General features: G+C 35.3%; 1 protein-coding gene across 1 annotated transcript in view; it reads left to right on the top strand.

Annotated features, from left to right (window-relative positions):
* Positions 1 to 21,152, top strand: part of LOC150077289 (putative inactive 1-aminocyclopropane-1-carboxylate synthase-like protein 2) — a 268,091-nt gene extending 246,939 nt beyond the window's left edge. Inside the window, exons 14-15 of the mRNA XM_090386134.1 lie at positions 7,537 to 7,653; positions 20,816 to 21,152. Coding sequence (XP_090242260.1) covers positions 7,537 to 7,653; positions 20,816 to 20,889 — 191 coding nt within the window. The 3' untranslated portion in view covers positions 20,890 to 21,152. The remainder of the gene's footprint in view (positions 1 to 7,536; positions 7,654 to 20,815) is intronic.
* Positions 21,153 to 21,522: the final 370 nt, after the last annotated feature.

Here is a 21,522-nt window from a genome sequence, read left to right as displayed (position 1 = left end):
ACAACTTAGTTGATTTCAACCCTTCTAAAACTCAGTCTTGTCTTATATCTCGCAAAAAGGATTCTTCTGCTCCTATGCTTATCTTTAGTGACACTCCGATTTCTAGGCAAAATGATATATCTCTTTTGGGGATTACCCTGACTTCTAATCTCTCTTGGCACAAGCACATTACAAATATTGCTTCCTCTGCATCTAAAAAACTTGGTTTTCTCTTTCGCTCTCGGTGTTACTTTTCTTCCAAACAGTTGCTCACTCTGTATAAATCGCAAATCCGCCCTGCCATGGAATATTGTTCCCACATCTGGGGTGGTGCCCCCAAAACCTCTCTCAGGCTTCTTGAATCCATTCAGAAGAGGGCAGTTAGGTTAATTAATGATTCATCTCTAACAGAGTCTCTCCACTCGCTTTCTCATAGACGCACTGTTTCTGCTGCATGCTCCTTCTACAGATGCTTCCATGGGCACTGTTCTTCTGAATTGGCTTCTATAATTCCCGCTCTCTCTTTCAAAACAGTCCGAACACGTGCCGCCACCAGCCAACATCCATTTACTGTCCAACTTCAAACCCACAGAACCAACTTTTCATCTTCCTCATTTATTCATTCAACTGCCGTTTTCTGGAACAACCTTCCTTCGTATGTATTTCCTGAAAATTACAATCTACAGAAGTTCAAGTCCAATATCAACGAATATCTTCTTTCGTCTTCTCAACCTCCAACCCAAGCACGGTACTAAGTACTATAGGTTCTAATATCTCTCGTGTTTGGGGTTCTCATAAAAAAAAAAAAAAAAAAACCCTCCAAAACTAGGTTCCACATTAGTGGTCTAAAAACCGATCCTTGTGGGCATCCCCTGGTCACCTCTCGTACAATAGAATCAACCGACGACTTAACAGTCACTGTACGGTGCGGGAAGTAGTCCTTTACCACCCTAAAGATCTTAGTTGAACAGCCTGCAAGTCTCAACATCATAAAAACGCTGCTCCATTGAATGGTGTCAAAAGCTCCCTCAAAGTCAATAAAGATTCCAAGGACATACTTACTGTTCGAGCCTAATATATAGTTTCGCAATGCCTGAAGCGCATCTTCTGTTCCACGATTTGGAGTAAAACCATATTGTCTGCTAGACCAGCCTAAGTTTTTTTCAGTATAGTCAGTAATCCATCTCGCCAGCATCCTTTCTAACAACTTTCCTAATCCAGGGAGGAGGGCAATAGGTTGATAAGATTGTGGATCATTCTTTGGCTTAGATGGTCCCTTCAGTATCAGCTTTAATAGGGCATCTTTCCATGATGATGGAAAGGTCCCGTCACGCAGGCAGCTATTAAAAGCTACAAGAAGGATCTCTGGTATCAGTCGATGAGCCCGTTTAATGACCTCTCCTTCAATGACGTCCATCCCTGAACATTTATTGTTCCTTATGCGTTGTACTGCATCACAAAGTTCAATCAGGCTAAAGGGATCCTCGTCATGTACCCCAGAGTAAGCATGATTAAGCCTTTTCATCAACATCTGTTCCTCATCTTCTTGCTCAGAGATAGTATCTCCGATCAGATGATCCAAGACTTATGGATAGTCCACCTCTGTCGATAGAGGAAAAAAATTAAATTGTGAAACGTTTTGAGCGAAACAAAAGAACATGTAATATTGCGCGTATCGCTAAATAGAAAATTTCATTAAAAAGTTCATTAAAAAAGTTCATTAATTAAACATAGGTCCGACTTGTATATGTCAAAATTTTTTTTGTCGCCCTCTTGACCGGCCTCCATAGCAGTAGCACACTCTCTTTGAGTAGACCGGGGTTCAAGCCCCTGACTTCTGAATACGGTCGATCCGCCAACCCGCACTGGACCAGCATGGCAGATTATGGTCCATTTCCTCAGCATGAATTGTTGAGGAGGCTTCCATCCTGCAGTGGGTTGATAATGGCTGCACTTTACCTTTTTTTTTTGACCTGCCGCCCGTAAGCGGCACTTACCTCGCCTACCCACTTACGGCGGTCCTGCCTCCCAAACACGCTACTGTAGAAAACAATCATCCAATAAATCCACAAAAGCCTTGCTAGTGTGTGAGTGACCAACCCACAAATTCCAGTCAATATCTGGGAAATTAAAAGCCTCCATTATAAGAAATCTGATTTACTGGCCCAATCTATTTCTCTGTACAGTTGTTCATTATACTCATCAGAGTCATTAGGCCTATAACACACTCCTACTCTCAGGTTTGCTTTCACAGTGCTTATGTCACCAAACTGACAATGCTGCACTGTCCACCCATGTCAACTAGCTGCACTTCCTTAGATTTTAGGCATTTCTTAACTAATAGCATAACCCCCTCCTCCTCCCTTCCTGTCCTTTCTGTACACATGGACGGGTTATGCTGTTTGTTAAGAAACACATAAAATCTAAGGAAGTGCATCCAGTTGACAGATGGACATTGCAATGTTGAGTCAGTTTGGTTTGACATAAGCACTGGGAAAGCAAAAATGAGTGTAGGAGTTTGTTATAGGCCTAATGGTTCTGATGAGTACAATGAACAATTATACAGATAAATAGAGTGCGCCAGTAAATCAGAGTGTCTTATAATGGGGGATTTTAACTTCCCAGATATAGACTGGAACTTGTGGGTTGGTCACGCACACACTAATAAGGCTTTTGTGGATGATTTTCTACAGCAGCATGTTAGAGAGGCAACAAGAGGGAGTAACGCTCTTGATCTGATTATCAGCAGTGATTATTCATGCATTACAAATTTACAGATAAAGGAACCATTAGGCAGCAGTGATCACAGTGTACTGATGTGGGATTTACTTAAAGATGTAACTACCATCAGGGGTAAAGGGAAGGGTTTTTGCTTTCGAAAAGGCGACTACGATGGTCTGAGACAGTATATAAATTCTATACGGTGGGACCAACTGATGATGTTACCAACAGCAAATTCAAAATAGGAAGCATTCATACTAGGCTTTTTGTTCCAACTAAGAAATATTGCTCTAGGTTCAGGCCCAAATGGATGTCAGATGAACTAATGAGGCTAGTGGTAGAGAAGAAAAATGCATGGGATGCACATAAATTGTCAGGCAACACAGAAGCCTATGGTAGATACAAGCTAGTCTGTAATCAAGTCACAAAGGAGGTTAGGCAAGCGAAGGCAAATCTTTGGCAAAGGATGCAAAGAAAAACAGCAAAGACTTCTTTACTTATATAAACTCTAAAAGGAAGGGGATGAATCAGATTGGTCCACTTGATATTGATGGTTCGACTGTTGATGATCCTGCTCAGATAGCAAACAAACTGAATGAGTATTTTGCATCTACATTTACACACGAGGAGTTAAGGTTTGAAAATGCCAGAAGATTATCAAATTGTAGCAGGGTGCTTAATGATTTTGTAATAACTGATAGCAAAGTGGAGAGAAATTGTTGAAGTTAAACATAAGAAAGACACCCGGGGTGAATGGGATCTATCCAGTTATATTAAAGGAGGCAGCAAAGGAAGTACGCAAACCTTTAAACATAATTATGAGAACATCCTTGAACTCAGGGGAGGTCACCACAGATATATCTACTTGATATCAATGATTTGACTGTAGATGATCATTCTTAGATACTGCCGAACTAAATGAATATTTTGCATCTACATTCACACATAAGGAGTTATTCAAGGAGGAGAGTGTAGTACAGTGAGTCACTGTACTACAGTTGATATCAGAATATAATATGGGGAATGTAAGAAGAACAATATCCAGGGGCTCACATTTGGTGAGTATGGGCTTGGCACACCCAGGGTCCTGAGCTGGATATCACCATTCTTTTCTTTCTTGGTGATTCCCTTCTATTTCTGACTCTCTCTCTCTCTCTCTCTCTCTCTCTCAGGGTAACTCGGGAATTTTTTTTTTTGGCTGGTGCAGCATAAGCCTCGGGCTTCCTTGCACCATATGGCTAATAATAATAATAATCTCAGTTACATTGCGCTGCACAGCCAGATGTATAGGAGTTCCACAGCACACAATCCAAGAGACACGCTCTCCTCACTACTGATTATTGCTGACAGTGATACGAGTGTGCTGGTCTGATGAGTCCATATACCTGGTGCAACACACTGACGGATGCCTTTGTATGTGGCACAAGGAACACGAGTCTATGGACCCTTCATGCATGGTGCTCCTATCTCAGCAGGTGATGGGGTTGCTTAATATGGAGCATGCTTTTCTGGCAAGAACTAAGAATCCTGGTACATATGGACTGCCGTTTCACTGGTGAGGTCTACCAGCAGTGTGCCCTGCCATGTTGCATTTTTTCCCAGACAGAAATGGAATCTCACAAGACAATAATGCTCCATGTCATCATGCTCACACTGTGCACGAGTGGTTCAGGAAACACAGTGAAGATATTGCCCATCTTGATTGACTTCCAAATTCATATGACCTGAATTGAATTTGAACACCTGTGGGATGTTTTGAAATGGGAAGTGAGAGGTATGAACACTCGGTTGTCATCTATTCTGACACTGTGAAAAGCCTTTCAAGCAGTTTGGCTGCAGATCAAGAATGTCTTCAGACATGTAGTGGAGTGAATGCCTATGCAAATAGCAGCTATTATCCATGCAAATGACAAATGAACCTTGAATTTTGCCATTTCACTTAGGCCACATGTTCTTGTTCCAACGTCCCATGACATATTGCCCAAAGATAAATTTTGTAAGGTACGCAAACCTTTAAACATAATTATGAGAACATATATATAGTATATGTATATAGTATATGTAGAACTAGTATATGGTTCTTCTCATACTCTAGACCTTACAAAGCAAGAGCTCAAACTTGCTACCAAAATCCCTGTCACAGTCAGGACACACATATCCTGAAGCAACCAAGCAATCCTTTTTGTCAGTCAAAAACTTAAACAGCACAACAAATAATCCTTGGTATATTGACACATTGGTTGCGACACATCACCAGCATCAACACATAGTTCTCCATCATCATATTCTCAATACATTGACCCCAATTCCATGTCCATTATTTTCTACCACCCCACCAGATCCAGCTGACACGTCCAGCACAGCAGGACCATACTGCTGTGGCCCAATCGTGCCCCTGAGTCCCCCAAAGGAATAAGCCAGGTGGGGCTCCTTGAGGACTGTTGGTAAAATCTCACTGCAAATGTGAAAAATGGAAGCATGAAAATATCAGACAAGGTCTGATACTTCACATTTTCATCCTCACACCTACAATGAAGGAACCCACCCTGGCAATCTCTCCAGAACAGAACCCCATGAACATAACCAAACCACAGGGATTCAACTTTGTCATGTCAAAGATGTCAACCGGCACCAGCCAGAAGCAGGGAGACAAAAAAAAAAATAATAATAAAAATAAAATTGATACATCAATGCATCGCAACCAATGTGGTTTGTATTTTCTGTATCATAATTCCAGTCTTTTTCATCCTGAACTTCCTTTTTAATTCCTCTCTGCTTGATCTATAAACCACTCCTAGGTTTCTGTTCTCCAAGTGCAATATTTTGGATTTGGTAGATTAAACTTTAGCTGCCATTTTTCAGATCATACCTCCAATCAGTCCAAATCCTTTTAAGTCATCAGCAAATTTTGACAGCTTCCCATGTATTCCCTCATCAATATGCATTAGCAGAGGCAAAAAAAAAAAAAAAATTAGGACAGTGGTGAGCAACCTTTTTGATACAGGGACCAATTCAGGAGATAAATGTTTAGACTGCATTATAAATGATTCATGCTTTTTATTTATTTATTATTAATGACATTACAAATTGACCAGTGGCATCAAACTAGGCAAGTGCCTGTATTGAGGTAGTTACTATTATATGAAAAATAAAATTTTATGAAAATGTTGAAAGTGTTTACATTTATGTTGCCATTTCGTTGTTTTCCATAATCCAAACCAAAGGAGCAAAACAAAATACTGCAGTATCATGTCATTTATAATTTTTTTTTTAATTTGGTCGGCAACATTTGAAATCCACAAATAAAATATCATATTTTCAATAATTGTTAAAAAAAAAGTAATAAACTGCTATTTTAATATGGCATATTAATAAACTATATGCAATCCATAAATAAAATATCGTATTATTAATAATTATTAAAAAAATTAATAAACTGTGGTCATACTAACTGATTTTCATACCTCAGCTTAGAGACTTATAACATTGCTAGATATTATTTTCCTAATTCTTTGTTTATTCCAGAAATAAAATATCATATTCATATTGGCAGTATTCTTTTATTATAGCTTTACTCTCATGACATAAATGCATGGGATAGTTTCCTGCTACAAATTTGAGAACTTAATAAAGCAGCTGCATATGAATATTTCTTATTATTATATATTTTTTCACTGAAAATAAAATACCATAATTTTCATAGTGACAATTATTTTTAAAAAAAATTGATAACAAAATCTCATTCTAATGTAAGAAGTTTATAACACAGCCATGAATAAATATTTCTGATGGAAGTATCCCCCCCAATTAAATAATAAATTTTTGTCCAATAATGTGGGTTAATGGTTTAATGTGGATAAATTATAACCACTCATCCCAACAACAGGTGATAATACAAAATTTTATGCAAAGAAGCTATGTGGGGCAGAGAACTCTTAGAAGACACTTCCCATCCACCCCTATACAAATAAATTGAGCTGAATAAGTAATAAAGATTCAAAGAATCGTGAACAACATGAAATCCAAGAAGTCTCTAGGTCCTCTAGCATTTCTCCACTTGTTCTTGAAACCTGTGCTTCAGGGTTAACTCCTGTTTTGTGAGTTTTATTTATTATTATTATTTTTTATTCACCCACTTATTCCCACTGGGTTTTTTTCCCTTCTACATTACAATTTTCTCATATCCCATCAATTCCTAAAGAGTGACAAATCCCTCAAATCCCTGTTGCACTATCACAGAAAACACCATAAGACACAAAAGTGACAAATTGCAGTTCTGTCTTTTGGCATTTTCTGTTTGACCGTTTGGTGTTTTTTGATGGTATGAGAGCAAAAGGGCTACAATCATAGAAGAAGCAGAAGAGAGAAAACAGCTGAGGAACTTATGATTTGTAGACCCTATTAGCAATAAATAAATTTTAAACTTTACACAGATGAAGTATTTTCAGTGCACATATTTAGATAAAGATTTAGGTAACCTGTGCAACATGCTGTTCAAAATTTATTCTTAAAACTTGTACCCTAGAGTTAACTCCTTTTCTGTGCTACCTTTTTTATACTCTTCCTTGGAAACCTGCCTACATCCAAATTAAATAAAAAAAATTGTTCTCTTTAAATGTCAAGTTATTTTATAACTATACTTTGCTTTTCTGCTTTGCAGTTGATTTAAACTTGTGCATTTGCCATAATCAGCTAAATATATTTATTTACTTGCTCGTTATTCTCTGTTTAACTTCTAATCTTAACAGTAATAGTAACTGAAATAGTAATGAATTAATTTCATTTTAATGATTGCTAAAAAAATTTCTGTTATAAGAATAATTGACATTATTCTAGGAATGAATCGCCTTGAAATCCTTTTGAAGAGGCTAAAAACTAATCCAGATTTGTTACGTGCATACACTGAAAGAAATGACATTGCTCAATATTTGCCATCCTATATTAAAAACGAAGGTAAGATTATGTTACTTAGAAGAGTTTTATGAAGCAGCAGTTCCCAAGCTTTTTTTCATGTACCACCAAATATGTGATAAAATTTCTTAGTACCACTTAAGTACTATGAAACAATAAAAATTACTCTGCTAAAAGTAGGTATTCAAAATAAACACATACTTCTGAAAGTAAGTTCAAAAGGCCATGTTAAAGCTTTGCCACAAGAAACCCATCTGTGGATGCTGCCATGCACAGTGAACTTTTTGATGGGACTATTTATTTTACTTTAGCTGCAAGTCAGTCATATTTCCCTGTCATTGCATGTTCTCTATCTAAACTGATGCTTTTATCCAATCTGTTTCATTCATTGTTATGAAATGATCCAACAGCAAACAAAATTTAAGAATTTCATCTGCTGCTATATAAGCTAGAAGAAGAGACTCACAAAATAGAAATTTTTTTCATTTTTATTGTATGCTTAATTGTACATCATTAATTGCATACAATTTCTTGAATCAATGATTTTATCTATTTTGTAGTAAAAAAAAACAGTCTATTTTTATATTACTAATGTATCAGTTATTTTCTAGTTTTATATTAATAATGTATTCTGGATCATGTCTGACTGTAGAAGTAGATTTTTCTTTTAATAGCACTTTTTTTTTTTTTTTTTTTTTTTTTTTGTTCGTGTTAACTTCATCTCTGAAATTAATGACGTTACCAATAGGTTGTATATTTTTATGGGAAGTAAAGAGAGAATATTATTCATGTAGGAACTGATATCATTTTTTGCCCACAAACTAATGATTTGTTAGATAAACTTTGTCTACCTACAAAAAAATTATGCATTCAGTCAGAATGCATTTGTGTCTACATTTCTGACCAAGCACTATAGGAGGGAATGCAAGTACAGTCCATTCCGGTTATTTGGAACACATCGGGACTAGTGCGTTTTGGCCTGATTAAACGGCTGCCCCAATTATCCGAAGTTTCATGTAAATAGTTAAAAATACAATGTACCCCCCCCCCTTTTTTTTTACAATTGGTTCACTGTACAATCAAATCACATTACGAAGAACTCAACATAGTAAAGTACCATTCACTATACGATGTGCAGTAAGCGCTGGTCATTGTGATCACGTTTGTGAATTGAATTTTAATTCTATTAAACAGCGATTCTAATTAACGAAAATAGGAGGAATATTATCCACAGGCTATAAAAGCAAAGATATATTAAGCACAAATTTACCCCTTATTACCTTGCCAATTTAAAAATTAAATGATACGTGAAAATCGGAAGAATATACGTGATAATCGGAATAATTAATACGTACTGTAATAAGTACATACAAACTAGTTGACATTTCTATTCACTGACGTTTGTGGGCGGCAGGGGAGGGGGGGGGGAGATTAAAATTTAAAACAGTAAAAAGATAAGCAATCAATAACAAGAACACAGCATACCCGTGCCGTGTTCTTGTTATTGATTGCAAATTACAAGTAACACAATATGTGCAAGTAACAAGTTACAAAGCTTTAAAAATAGGAATGAAGAGAAGATCTGAAAATTTATTTTTTTATATGATTGAAGATTTCATGGAAGTGTAAACACATTTCATCATAATAACCCACAGAATTGCAGCTGTCGGTATTATCGCAGATTCAATAAGATCGACTTTACTGTCCGTTTATAATAGATTTCACTAACAGAAAAGCTCAATAAACAGGTGACTGCTAATTGTTTTTATTATTTTACGGTTGTGACCTCCAGAATTTCGACCGAACCACGTGGTACCATCAGAGACAATCGTAGGGTAATCTCCAGTGCTGCGGTCTCCTGCCCCGATTAAATGGCATGCTATCCCAATTAAGCGAAGTAAACCCTGGCTATTTTCTCGATTGGTTTCTGTTCCCCAAATAAATGGCTGCCCCGATTAACCGGTGGCCCAAATAATCAGAATCCACTGTATATGTTGAAAGCCTTATGGATTAACTCAAGACTTGAGAGACTCTGCAAGGCTTTTGGGAGGAAATTTTTATTAGCATGGTCTGCCTACATGAGGAAAGAGTAAAATAGATTATTTATTTTTTTGCCTGGTACAACAAAAGCTTCAGGCTTCCTTGCACCATCTGGCTAATATTAATACTAAAATAATTTAATAGAGCAGAAAAAGAAGTGTGTTAAGAGTGATAAAGAGTACTGAAGTATACAACTCTAACGACCTGTAATATACCACAAAAAAGGAAGCTTTACTGGAAATCACCAGTAAAGAATGCAAAGAACAGGAACGTATAGTTTTTCATGTATATGAATACAAAGAAGAAAAGAATTAATAAGATTAGACCCCAGTGTAATGGATGCAGGAAAACTTTCAGTGACCCATCTGATTGTTGCTGATAAATTAACAGCTATTTTGTTTCAGACTATACAGATAAAAGATCCTTCACAAGAGGGAAAAACTGTGCAAGAGATGTTCTGAAAGATGATTTTACTGTGGAAGAGAAGCTGAGCAGTATGAAATTATCAGTATTGAAATTTTCAAAGATTGTATATTAGGAAAACTTTCAAACCTAAAGGCAGGTAAGGTCTCTGGGGGTGATGGCATATACCCAGTAATTTTGTGGAAGGTTGTATGTGTATGTGTTTCTGTATTGGTAGCTCCTCGGGCTCACCCTACAGTCTGTTTTTGTTATCTGTGTTGTGGCATCTCTGCATAGGCAGTTGTGTGGATTTGTTTTTAGCACTGTGTTGTGACTGGCCACTTAACATTCAGCCAGAAGAAAATCACCTGGAAATTCACTGGTTATTTCCTATTCCTTAGCCATCAGTAATTGGACCAACTGTACCGTTCGTTTGATACTCTGTGCTGGGACCCCTGGATTCCAGAGGGGTGAACCCTGTATAAAAAATAATAATAAAATAAAAATAATAAATAAAAAATTAAATTAAATAAAAAAAAACTGTATGAGGAAGGAGGAGAGGAGAGCTATAGTTGGGATTAAATTAGGGTTGAGATGATGGTGAAAGATTGAATCATAAAGATTAATTATGAGGATGTCACTGGACTTATTCATTTGGATCGCAGAACTGCCAGACTATTGCTGATACATTAAGTTCTAAGTGCAAAGTGACTGCTGCACAGCAGTCATCACACTGATGTCACATCAGTGGTAGACAAAATCATAGAGGTGATGATTAAGAATGCAATGGAGGAGTGTATAGCTATAAATGGTATTCTGAAGGAAACACAGCAGTGTTAAAGGGAAAATCTTAACTAATATGGTTAGCTGTTTTGAAAGAATCATTTGGGAGTTAGATGTAGGAAAAATTTGACATCTTTTATTGGGACTTTAGCAAAGCATTTGGGTGTTCCACACATAAGGTTAAACTGTATAAACTGGAACATGTTGGCATAAATTGTATAAACTGGAACATGTTGGCATAAATTGTATAAACTGGAACATGTTAGTAAGATCCCTAGGTGGATTGCAGGATGCAACAGGACAAGAGGCTGAGGTTTATAATTACTAGAACCAAATGTCTATCTTATTATATTATAATTACCACAAAAGTGTGGTCTTTCAAGGATTAGTGCTAGGACTGCTGTTGTTTCTCATTTTCTTAAATGACTTTGATGAAGGAACAGAGGGCATGGTGTCAAAATTTGCAAATTTTACCATGATCAGGAGAATGATTAATGCTAGTACCAAGCAGAATCTTCTCCAGAACAACTTGGATAGGCTTCAGGAATTGTCAGAAAGTATGATAAATCATCCTATTAAACATTTTCTAGTATTGAAAATGTTTAATAAAATAGGAGGTCATAATCTCACTATATAAAAGTAGTAAGATTATGATCATACTTCAACACAGACTGCACTTAGATTATTGTGTTCAAATATGAAGACTGCACCTAAAAAAACACCAAGCTTCTTAACAAGAGGACAAAAGAAAGCTGATACTCTTGGTAAGATTGGCAAAAGGGCTTCCACATGAGGAGAGAGAGACCTGTAACATATGGGTACCGAGCTTAGTAACTAAGTGCTTTAGAAATGATCTGACTGTTCATAAGGCTCTGAAAGGAGAATAATGAAATGAATAAGGTGAAATTTTTATGATCATAAATTATAACTAGAACTAGGAGCCATAAATTAAAATTATGTTGGAAGAGTTTTAAACTGGATAAAGGGTGAAACAAATCTCAAAAACATTCACAAGGTGATTTTCCTTCAACTTATTAAGTTGTTAATTTCAGTCTAAACTTATTCCAGTTTAGACTGGAATTAACAACTTATGTTAAAGCAGAATCATGTTCTGCATGTTTTTGAGATTTGTTTAACCATTTATTCATGACTAGTGCAAATAAAGAGGACAAATTAAATACAAATTACAGTTAAACTCGACTAGTCCAAATAAAGAGGACGAATTAAATACAAATTACAGTTATTACAGTTACAATTCCTCCTGACAGTGGAACTTCCCAAATATGACAATCTATTATATAGCTGAAAAATGGGTGCAGCATGCATTTTTCAGCTATTTTTTTAGTAAAATGGGCAAATGTGGCAAACCATCCAAGAATTGGAAAATTTTGTTCTCAGGTTTTCTGCTCATCCAATCAACATGTCAGAACTCATTGTGTAAGGTGTAAATTTCATTTCGGAGCTATAAAAGTTTTTCCTGCAGTACAACTGCATAAGAGGATATACTGGAAAGTCACAAAATTGTCTATTGCTATTTGTGAACAAGATTAGTGACCCATTGGTAATTAGAGATGGATTATTAAAGGAATTTTTGGGTCTTGCAATTTATATGTAAAGCATTATGCTGTCATATAACCCATTCACTGTTCATTAAGCCACTTTTAGATTGTTGTATTTGTAAACAACATTGATACAGGAATTTTCTTTCTATATGCTTTTAGTTTAGGTGACATTGTATTTTGCTCATGTGCTACCTAAGAGAAAATTACGTGGCCCAGAAGATTATGATAGTTCAGAATGTAAACAGAATTTGTTTATCTCTTTGTGGAAAAGAGATAACAAATTGCCTTAAGAACTGCCTGAAAAGAGATAACAGATTGCCTTGCCTTATTAAATAGACTTGACAGTAAGGTGAACTGACCATGCGAAACTTTTTGCATTGACTCATGAACTGTGTGCAGTATGTTTTTGAAGGAGGAAATTATTTTATTTTACATTAACTGTTCAATATATTTTTCCATATATTGTACATTATCTTTCTTGGTGTAAAATAATTCATGAGGAAATACAGAATTTTTATTTATTTATTTTATTTTATTTTAATTTTTATTATATTTTTTTGTGACTGTAAATAACTACCTGAAATCAAGCAATTTGAATATTCTGCAAAGATGAAAATTCCCAGAGATGCTAAATTTGGGAAGATTGACTATATAAATGAAAAAATTTTACAAAATTCTTACCATTCGATGACAGTATGCCTTACACACTTGCAATTTACACTCATGGTTACAATTCAGTGATCACTGAATTGTAACCATCCCATCCGTAATGGACTATGCCGCATAGCTTGCAGTATAAAAAAACCAAAAAGCTTCATACACTAGAGCAGTGGTAATTTGCATCTGGTCATACAAGTCAAGTGATAAAGTAGCGGTTGTGGGATTTAGTAAAGATATCACAGTTTCCCAAATGAAGGTGCACGGCACACTCAGACGTATGGAATTCCACAGCAGACCACTCAAGGGACACCCTCTCCGCACTTCTAATCATTGTGAACAGAGAATGCTGTAGTGTCAACAACATGCTGGTTGGACACCAGAGGACTGGAAATTAGTGTGCTGGTCTGATGAGTCCAAATAATTGATGCAACATGCTAAAGAATGTTTTCGTGTGTGGCATAAGCAACACAAATCCATGGATCCATCATGCATGGTGCTCACTATCCAGGGCAGGTGGCAGTGATTTCTTAATATGGGTCATGTTTTGCTGGAAAGAACTAGGACCCCTGGTGCATATGGACCAATTAGCATTAGCATTAGTAGAGGCATTTGATGCAAGAAAGCAAGCTTATGCAGCATCAGCCAAAAAAAAAAAAAAAACCACTTCCACTTCACTCCTCTATTCATTCAAAATACCTGTCCAGCTGAGCCTTAAACTTATTTAGGCTATCAACTTCCACGACAAGGGATGGAAGTCTGTTCCACCAACCAACCACTCGCTGGCTAAAGGCAAAAAAACTTATGCATCGGCCGGGAATGTTTCAATGGTGGTCTACCGGCAGCTAGTAGGAGACCATATGCACCCTGCTATATTGCATTTTTTCCTGAACAGAAATGGGATATTCCAAGACAGTAATGCGCTATGTCATCTGGCCTGTACTGTGCACGAGTGGTTCAAGAAACACAGTGAAGATATCACCCATTTTGATTACCTCCAAATTCGCTTGACCTCAATCCAATTGAACACCTGTGGGATGTTTTGGGGTGGGAAGTGAAGCATATGGACATACAACTCTCATCTGCTCTGACACTGTGGAAAGCTTTGCAGGCAGCATGGCTGCAGATCCCTATCCCATATCGGAAATGGATGTCTTGAGACTTATAGTTGATTCGTTACCTAGGTGAATAGTGGCTGTTATCCATGAAAACTGTGGCCTAACATGGTATTAGGTAGATGGTCACAATTCAGTGATCACTAAAGTGTATATTGATATAAACTGCAACTGGCAACAAGGCAGTGTGGTTCCACATTACATAGTTTTGTGCACGAATACTGGCACTTCACCCACATATCACTAGCTTCACACACTAGCAGTGGTATACATACCACAGTTTGGGAACTGCTGTTGTAAGGTGTTAAATGAAATGGTGCAAAAAAATGAAAGAAAATTTTAACATAAAATGAAATAAAGAGAAATTATTAAATTTTTAAGAGGCAAATTATGTGAAAAGGAAATATGAAACTTTTACATTTAAATTGCACTTTGTGAAATGTTATGAAACTCCCATATATTCTTTGATATTTTCTCAAAATTTGTTTCAAACATTTTGTTTTCAGCTCACTTTAAAGGAAACTTTTAGAAATTGGTTATTTATAACACTAAATTTCATTTTATTTCATTTCATACAAAATCTACATGGGATGATCACCGTTAATAAATCCTGTGAAAAAAAAAATATCTTTATACAATGAAATCAACTTTTTTTTCTTTTTAAAAAAGCAAAATATTGAAAAAAACTTTGAAGATCATATATAGTGATTCAAAAGAATAAAATTTTTAACAACATAGTTCATCTTTAAACAAAACTGTATATAGAATTTTTACATTACAGTGAAAAGGTTCCAATTTTATCTGATCATTATACTGTCGAACTTGGTTATAATGAGCATGGAAATAACTGCTGTAACGAGCAGAAAGCCGTAATGATTTTAATTTACGCGTATTATAACAGTGAGTGATTGTATTCCCATACAATCACTCACTGTTATAATGAGCGTACATTACGGATATACCGAACAACTTTTGCTCGATCCACTGATGATATTCTGGCTTATGTTACCCATTTATGGACTAATTCAATGGAAAATTTCGGTGAAACACAAGCAGATGCTCTTGACATCTCAAAGGCTTTTGATCGTGTTTTGCATAAAGGTCTTCTAAACAAGCTTCCATCTTATGGTTTGCCAACTGTTTTTTGTAATTGGTTATCCAGTTTTCTCTCTGATTGCTCACTGAGGGTGATGGTAGATGGCTCTCTGTCTTCAAACTTCTCCACTAATGCCGGTGTCCCCCAAGGTTCAGTTCTTTCCCCCACTCTTTTCCTCTTGTATATTAATGACCATCTTTCATTGACTGGAAATCCTATCCATAGTTTTGCCGATGATAGCACATTGCATTCCACTTTCCATTTTGAGAAACCTTGTCCTGCTCAATCAGCTTCAACCTCGAAAATCTGCTATCAATTCCTTAAATGCCGATATTCAGGTAATTCTCCAGTGGGGCAAAGACAACTTGGTTGATTTCAATCCTTCTGAAACTCAGCCTTGTCTTATATCTCGCAAAAAGGATTCTTCTGCTCCTATGCTTATCTTGGTGACACTCCGATTTCTAGGAAAAATGTTATATATGTCTATTGGGGATTATCCTGACTTCTCTCTTGGCACAAGCACATTACAAATATTGCTTCCTCTGCATCTAAAAAACTTGGTTTTCTCTTTCGCTCTCGGTGTTACTTTTCTTCCAAACAGTTGTTCACTCTTTACAAATCGCAAATCCACCCTATCATGGAATATTGTTCCCACATCTGGGGTGGTGCCCCCAAAACCTCTCTCAGGCTTCTTGATTCCGTTCAGAAGAGGGCAGTTAGGTTAATTAATGATTCATCTCTAACAGAGTCTCTCCACTCGCTGTCTCATAGACGTACTGTTCCTGCTGCATGCCTCTTCTGCAGATATTTCCATGGGCACTGTTCTTCTGAATTGGCTTCTATAATTCCCGCTCTCTCTTTCAAAACAGTCCGAACACGTGCCACCACCAGCCAACATCCATTTACTGTCCAACTTCAAACTCACAGAACCAACTTTTCATCTTTCTCATTTATTCATACAACTGCCGTTTTCTGGAACAACCTTCGTATGTATTTCCTGAAAATTACAGTCTACAGAAGTTCAAGTCCAATGTCAACAAATATCTTCTTTCGTTTTCTCAACTTCCAACCCAAGCACGGTACTAAATACTATAGGTTCTAATACCTCTCGTGTTTGGGGTTTACATAAAAAAAATATATATATATCTCATATTGTGAATACCTTCACAACAAGTTGGCATGATATTTCACTACCTCAAATAAGTAACGCTTCACCATAGGAGAAGACTATTGTTACTTATTCTCAGTGGATGCCATCACCCGTACGGCACCGTTTCGGAGCTTATTGGCTCCTCATCAGTGGGTGGGCAGGTACCCTGGTGTTGCAATGATAACAACCCATTTGTGAAGTATAACTCCACAATATGAGAGATGCTTGGTGGTGTGGAGTAATATAGATTACAGAATAGTTTAGGGCTAAAACCTCAGGTTACGTAGGGAGTTAACTCTATTCGAGGTAGTGCAATATCATGGCAACTCATTGTGAAGGTATTCACAATATGAGATATATTTAATGATGCCAATTTATAACTACTTGAGTAGTTGGCTACATGCAGAAATGATGCAATTGCACTAACTTATACATTAGTTAACTCCCTATGTAACATGAGGCTTTAACCCTAAACTATTCTGTAAGTTAAACTTCTTTTATAAGTCTTTTATGAAACTTTTAAATATTTTTATTATTATATTTTTATAAGTTTTTTAAAACTTATAAAAAATATAATAATATAAAAAAGAAAATAAAAAATATAATAATATAAAAAAGAAAATAAAAAATATAATAATATAAAAAAGAAAGAATTGTTTCTTTTATAACTAATACATGAAGTTCTGTAACAACACAGATATGTATGATAAATATAGTTTGCATGTGAATATCTATACATGTATCAGAAAAGAAACAATTCTATGGGCTATGTAATACTGTCAGTTTATAGAAAAATAATTAGTACAATTTAAAACCATGTTAATTTCATGCCCATATTATTTTCTTAATATACTAAAAATTATAATTTCATGTCATAAGTTCTGCCTTCCCTCACATGGCTGTTCAGTTATTACTGAATAGCCAAGTGAGGGAAGGTAGAACTTGTGACATGAAATTATAATTTCAACAAATAAAATATGCATACAAACAAATAATCGAGCAGATATTGAAAAAGATATTAAGCAAATTTCCTTAAACTATGCCAAATCTGATAAAAACAAATATTTGGACAGATTCAGAAGATAAAATAAAAATAACCTGTTTCAACAGTGAATAAAATATATTTAAACATTGCACTGAGTTTCCATCTCATATTTAATATAGATTAATAAAGTCCGTGCTAGGGATTGTCTTTTTCCCAGATTTCGGTAATCCCGGGATAAAAATGTTCTTATCCTGCGATTATTGTAGGCGGAATTAAAACTGAAAATTTCACAGCATTTTATTTATTCACATATATACTGTGTGTGTATATATATATATATATATATAAAATACAAATTGAAACGAATTCAAAAACTTACTTTTCAGAAACTTAACATGTTCTTTTTAAACCTTGACAGACTAGTGACTACATTGTTAAACAAAAAATTTATTTCACTTTAGTTTATTTTGAAACTGATTTGGCAATTGACATGTAATATGAATGTAAGAAACACAGGCAATTTACACTTTTATCGCAAAGTCTAGTTCTAAGTTTGGTTATAAATAGTCCTGCAGCCGAAAAGGACCTTTCGGCTTCTACACTTAGTGGTATGGATTCGAGAGCGTCCATTTTAATTTTAATTCATTTGTTGTTTTTTCACCAGTTGCCTGAAAGATTTTGAACTCCTTGGATATATTCTTTGCAAGTGATTGACCTTCAGCTTCATGTTGAGGGTCTTTAGAAACACATTCAGTTTGATTTTTGATTTGATGCGCCAATTTCTCACAAAGCGTCTGCTGTCTTTCGCTCTCACTCTTTCTCGGAGTCGGAATGTGACGAATCAGATTGCGATGATTCAGAAGAGGAAAACCCAAGACGAGTTATTATTCGTTTTGCTGTAACCAACAAGGCTGACTTGCTTGGAAATGGCTGCAACTCGGTTTCTACTATTTTTCTATTTCTTTTATAATATGTTTTTCCAGTTTTTATATATATGTACTTTAGTAATCCAACCAAAGCTTTTTGCCTTCTCTCGTTTATCCTTAAAATTAGTGCTTCCTGAACTTTTCTCGAAAAGATAGAATTTTGCTCAGAAAGTTCTTGTATAATGAAAGAAAAAACTCCCTCTGCAGTAAGAAGTGTTGCATCATGACTGCAAAGGTTTTGCGATCTGATTTCAACGGGTTTTAACGCACGCACAAGGTCATTAAGAGCTGTATACTCTGCTTCACATATTGGATTTTTCATGTTATAGTCAATCATTGTTTTTTCAATTTGTGATTTTAACTGTAAGAATCGTTCTAACCTGGCTACCAAACTGTTCCATCTAGTTTTAGAATCGAGTACTAGGCTTAAATTTTCTTACTTGAATGAAGATTTAACATAATTCTGCAGAGTATCATTTCTCAAGGGAGACTTTCGAAAAATTCGCACAATCGTTCTAACTTTATTAATGATATTAGCTATGTTTAATGCACCGGAGAATAGGTCATCTCTGAAATCACATTTTTGTTCCTTATCAGGATTGTTTTCGAAGCTTAGATTTGAATTGTAATTTTCCGTTTCATCCTCTTCTAAATCTTCCTCGCTGTCTTCAGTTGTTTCTACCTCAATTACACCGAATCGTTAATTACCAAAATATTACCTTCCGAATCGTTCCGTCTCTTGTATAGAACGTTGCATATTGCAAGGTGTATACCGTGGGCATGGCAAAGCTGATGTTCACAATATATCAACTCTCCGAATTTCGCCATAACACTCGCCCCGTCCGCTACGCACGCAACTATATGATGCTCTATTGATGATTTAAACTCCAATAACTTCTGTTTTACTTCTTCAACCATTTCTTCGGCATTTATTCTATCATTAATAGCAATCATTCCTAGATTCCAAAATTTGTCTTTATCTTGATGAACTTGATGAATTGATATTTAAATAACGTTTGTTTTTAAGCGACGAATATTCGTCTAGACTCTAGAGAAAGGCTGAATCTCTTACCATTTTTTAATGATTGTTCAATTTCTTTTATTATATTTTCTTTAATATTATACTGTTTATACACTAATTGCATAACATGATTGGGATTTTTAGGAAGAAGCAAACCCTTTTCACTGAATGCTTGTTGAATAAATTCACTTTTACATATGGCACTGATAGGAAATCCATCTACAGCTACAAGCTTTGCAATGATTTCTTCTTTTGTGTCTTTCTTTAAAAAACTAAACAATGTTGGCTGAGAATGAACACTTTTTAAACATTTCGAAGAGCTTTCTACAGATTCATCCCCTGCAGAACGTTTGAAGTTACAATCATTTGCCGACGCAGGCTTCTCAATAGAATGTTTAGTTTTTAAATGCCGAAGCAAGCCACTTGTAGAAAAACCTCTACATTTCAGTATTGCACCACAATAACTACACTTTGCTTCTTCATTATTATTACATTTAATGAAGTACTGCCAGATGAATGTTTTTGATCTCTCCATCGTCACAAAATATTAAAACAATAAAATATACATAAAGCAGCTTAACTGCAAGAGGATCTTTCTAGGACAAATGACATGTATAATTGAAAAGAGTTAAGAGTCAAGACTCGAGAAATGACGACGACGATGACATTAAGAGATATGTAAGAAAGTGCTGGCCTTTCGCTTTCTGCTTTATATATATATATATATATATATATATATATATATATATATATATATATATATATTGCAAACGTAATGTATGAAAATAAATATTTTTCTAAATTAAAATAATACACATCTTTATTGCTGACGATATCTCAAATTATGAAAACTATTTATCTTGCCAGCGCACGATGATCGCATATATCATCGTGTGTGTAAGACTGTTAGTATTGATTATTAAAGTTAGTAATTCAGACCGGGAAATCCCAGGATAAATCCCACAGCAAAAATCAACCGGGATCCTGAAATCCCGGGAAACAATCCCTAGTCCATGCAAACTATCTGTTCTAAACTGCAATAATAGGAGGCACAGAGATTTTTATGTGATGTTTATGATATTTAAATAAATTACTGAAACTATTTTTGGTAATTTACTTTGTGGCAAATGGCCTATCCTCTAGGTCAGTGTTTCTCAAACTATCTGTGGTGAAGGGCCAGTTCTTTTTTATTTGCAATCCAGACCAGTAATGTCCACAGTGATTTTCCAATTCGTTGCAGACCAGTAACAAACAGTTCGCAGACCGGCGCCGGTCTGCGAACCAAACTTTTGAGTAGCACTGCTCTAGGTAAACGGACATGTAACCCACCCTATATACTGAACTTGGAAGTACTTTTGGTTTCCTGCAGAATTTTATTATTTTTGGTTTGTTTTTTAGTTATTAAATCAATATTCTTTAATGATTATGTATATATATATTTTTTTTTTTATTTTTTTTTTTAAATAGGGAATGAACACAATGAAAAAAATGGAAAACTATCTGGTGTCACATTGCAGAAGAGCAATGACCAAACTATATGAAACAAGTGAACAATAATATTTATTTGTAAGTGTATCTAAAATGTTTGAAACAATTTTCAAACATCTTTAAATGTTGAGTAATTCCAAGTTTTTATTAAATTGAAAGATCCTCATGCACCTACATTGCACAAATGAAATTATTAATTACAGTTAAATCAGCAATGAAATCTGAATGTCCAGTAGATTAATTTATCTGATGAGAACTCTGAGCCAGTATTTTTATTTTATCAAAATCAAGTCTGCACTATTTGGAAAATGTTTGTGAAGCTTAAGATGATTTGCATTGATTGAAAATTTGCATAACAACCAGTGGACTTCTTAATACATTTTTTAGAACTCATTTTTTAATTGATAATTAATTTAAATAAAGTATATTTAAAACCACAGTAAAAGATAGCATTTTTTTCTTGACTACATATTCATGTTGTTTTGGATTCAATTTTTGTTGTAATTCTCCCAGCCACAAAGATTTTCCTGATAATGAAATCATATATATTATATTGGGCATTTTATTTCAAATCACATCTTGAGATGAATGTGAATTGTGCAAGAAATATTTCGATATGAAAAATGAAGACAAGAATTTATTATAAATAGTCATTGAAGATAGCATATTCATTTAAAGTTGGGCCA

Source organism: Mastigoproctus giganteus, chromosome 12 (assembly GCF_048544385.1).
Source record: "Mastigoproctus giganteus isolate SK-2022 chromosome 12, ASM4854438v1, whole genome shotgun sequence".
Taxonomy (NCBI): domain Eukaryota; kingdom Metazoa; phylum Arthropoda; class Arachnida; order Uropygi; family Thelyphonidae; genus Mastigoproctus; species Mastigoproctus giganteus.
The sequence above is the reverse complement of the archived record's forward strand: the minus strand, read 5'-3'. Positions and strand labels throughout refer to the sequence as shown.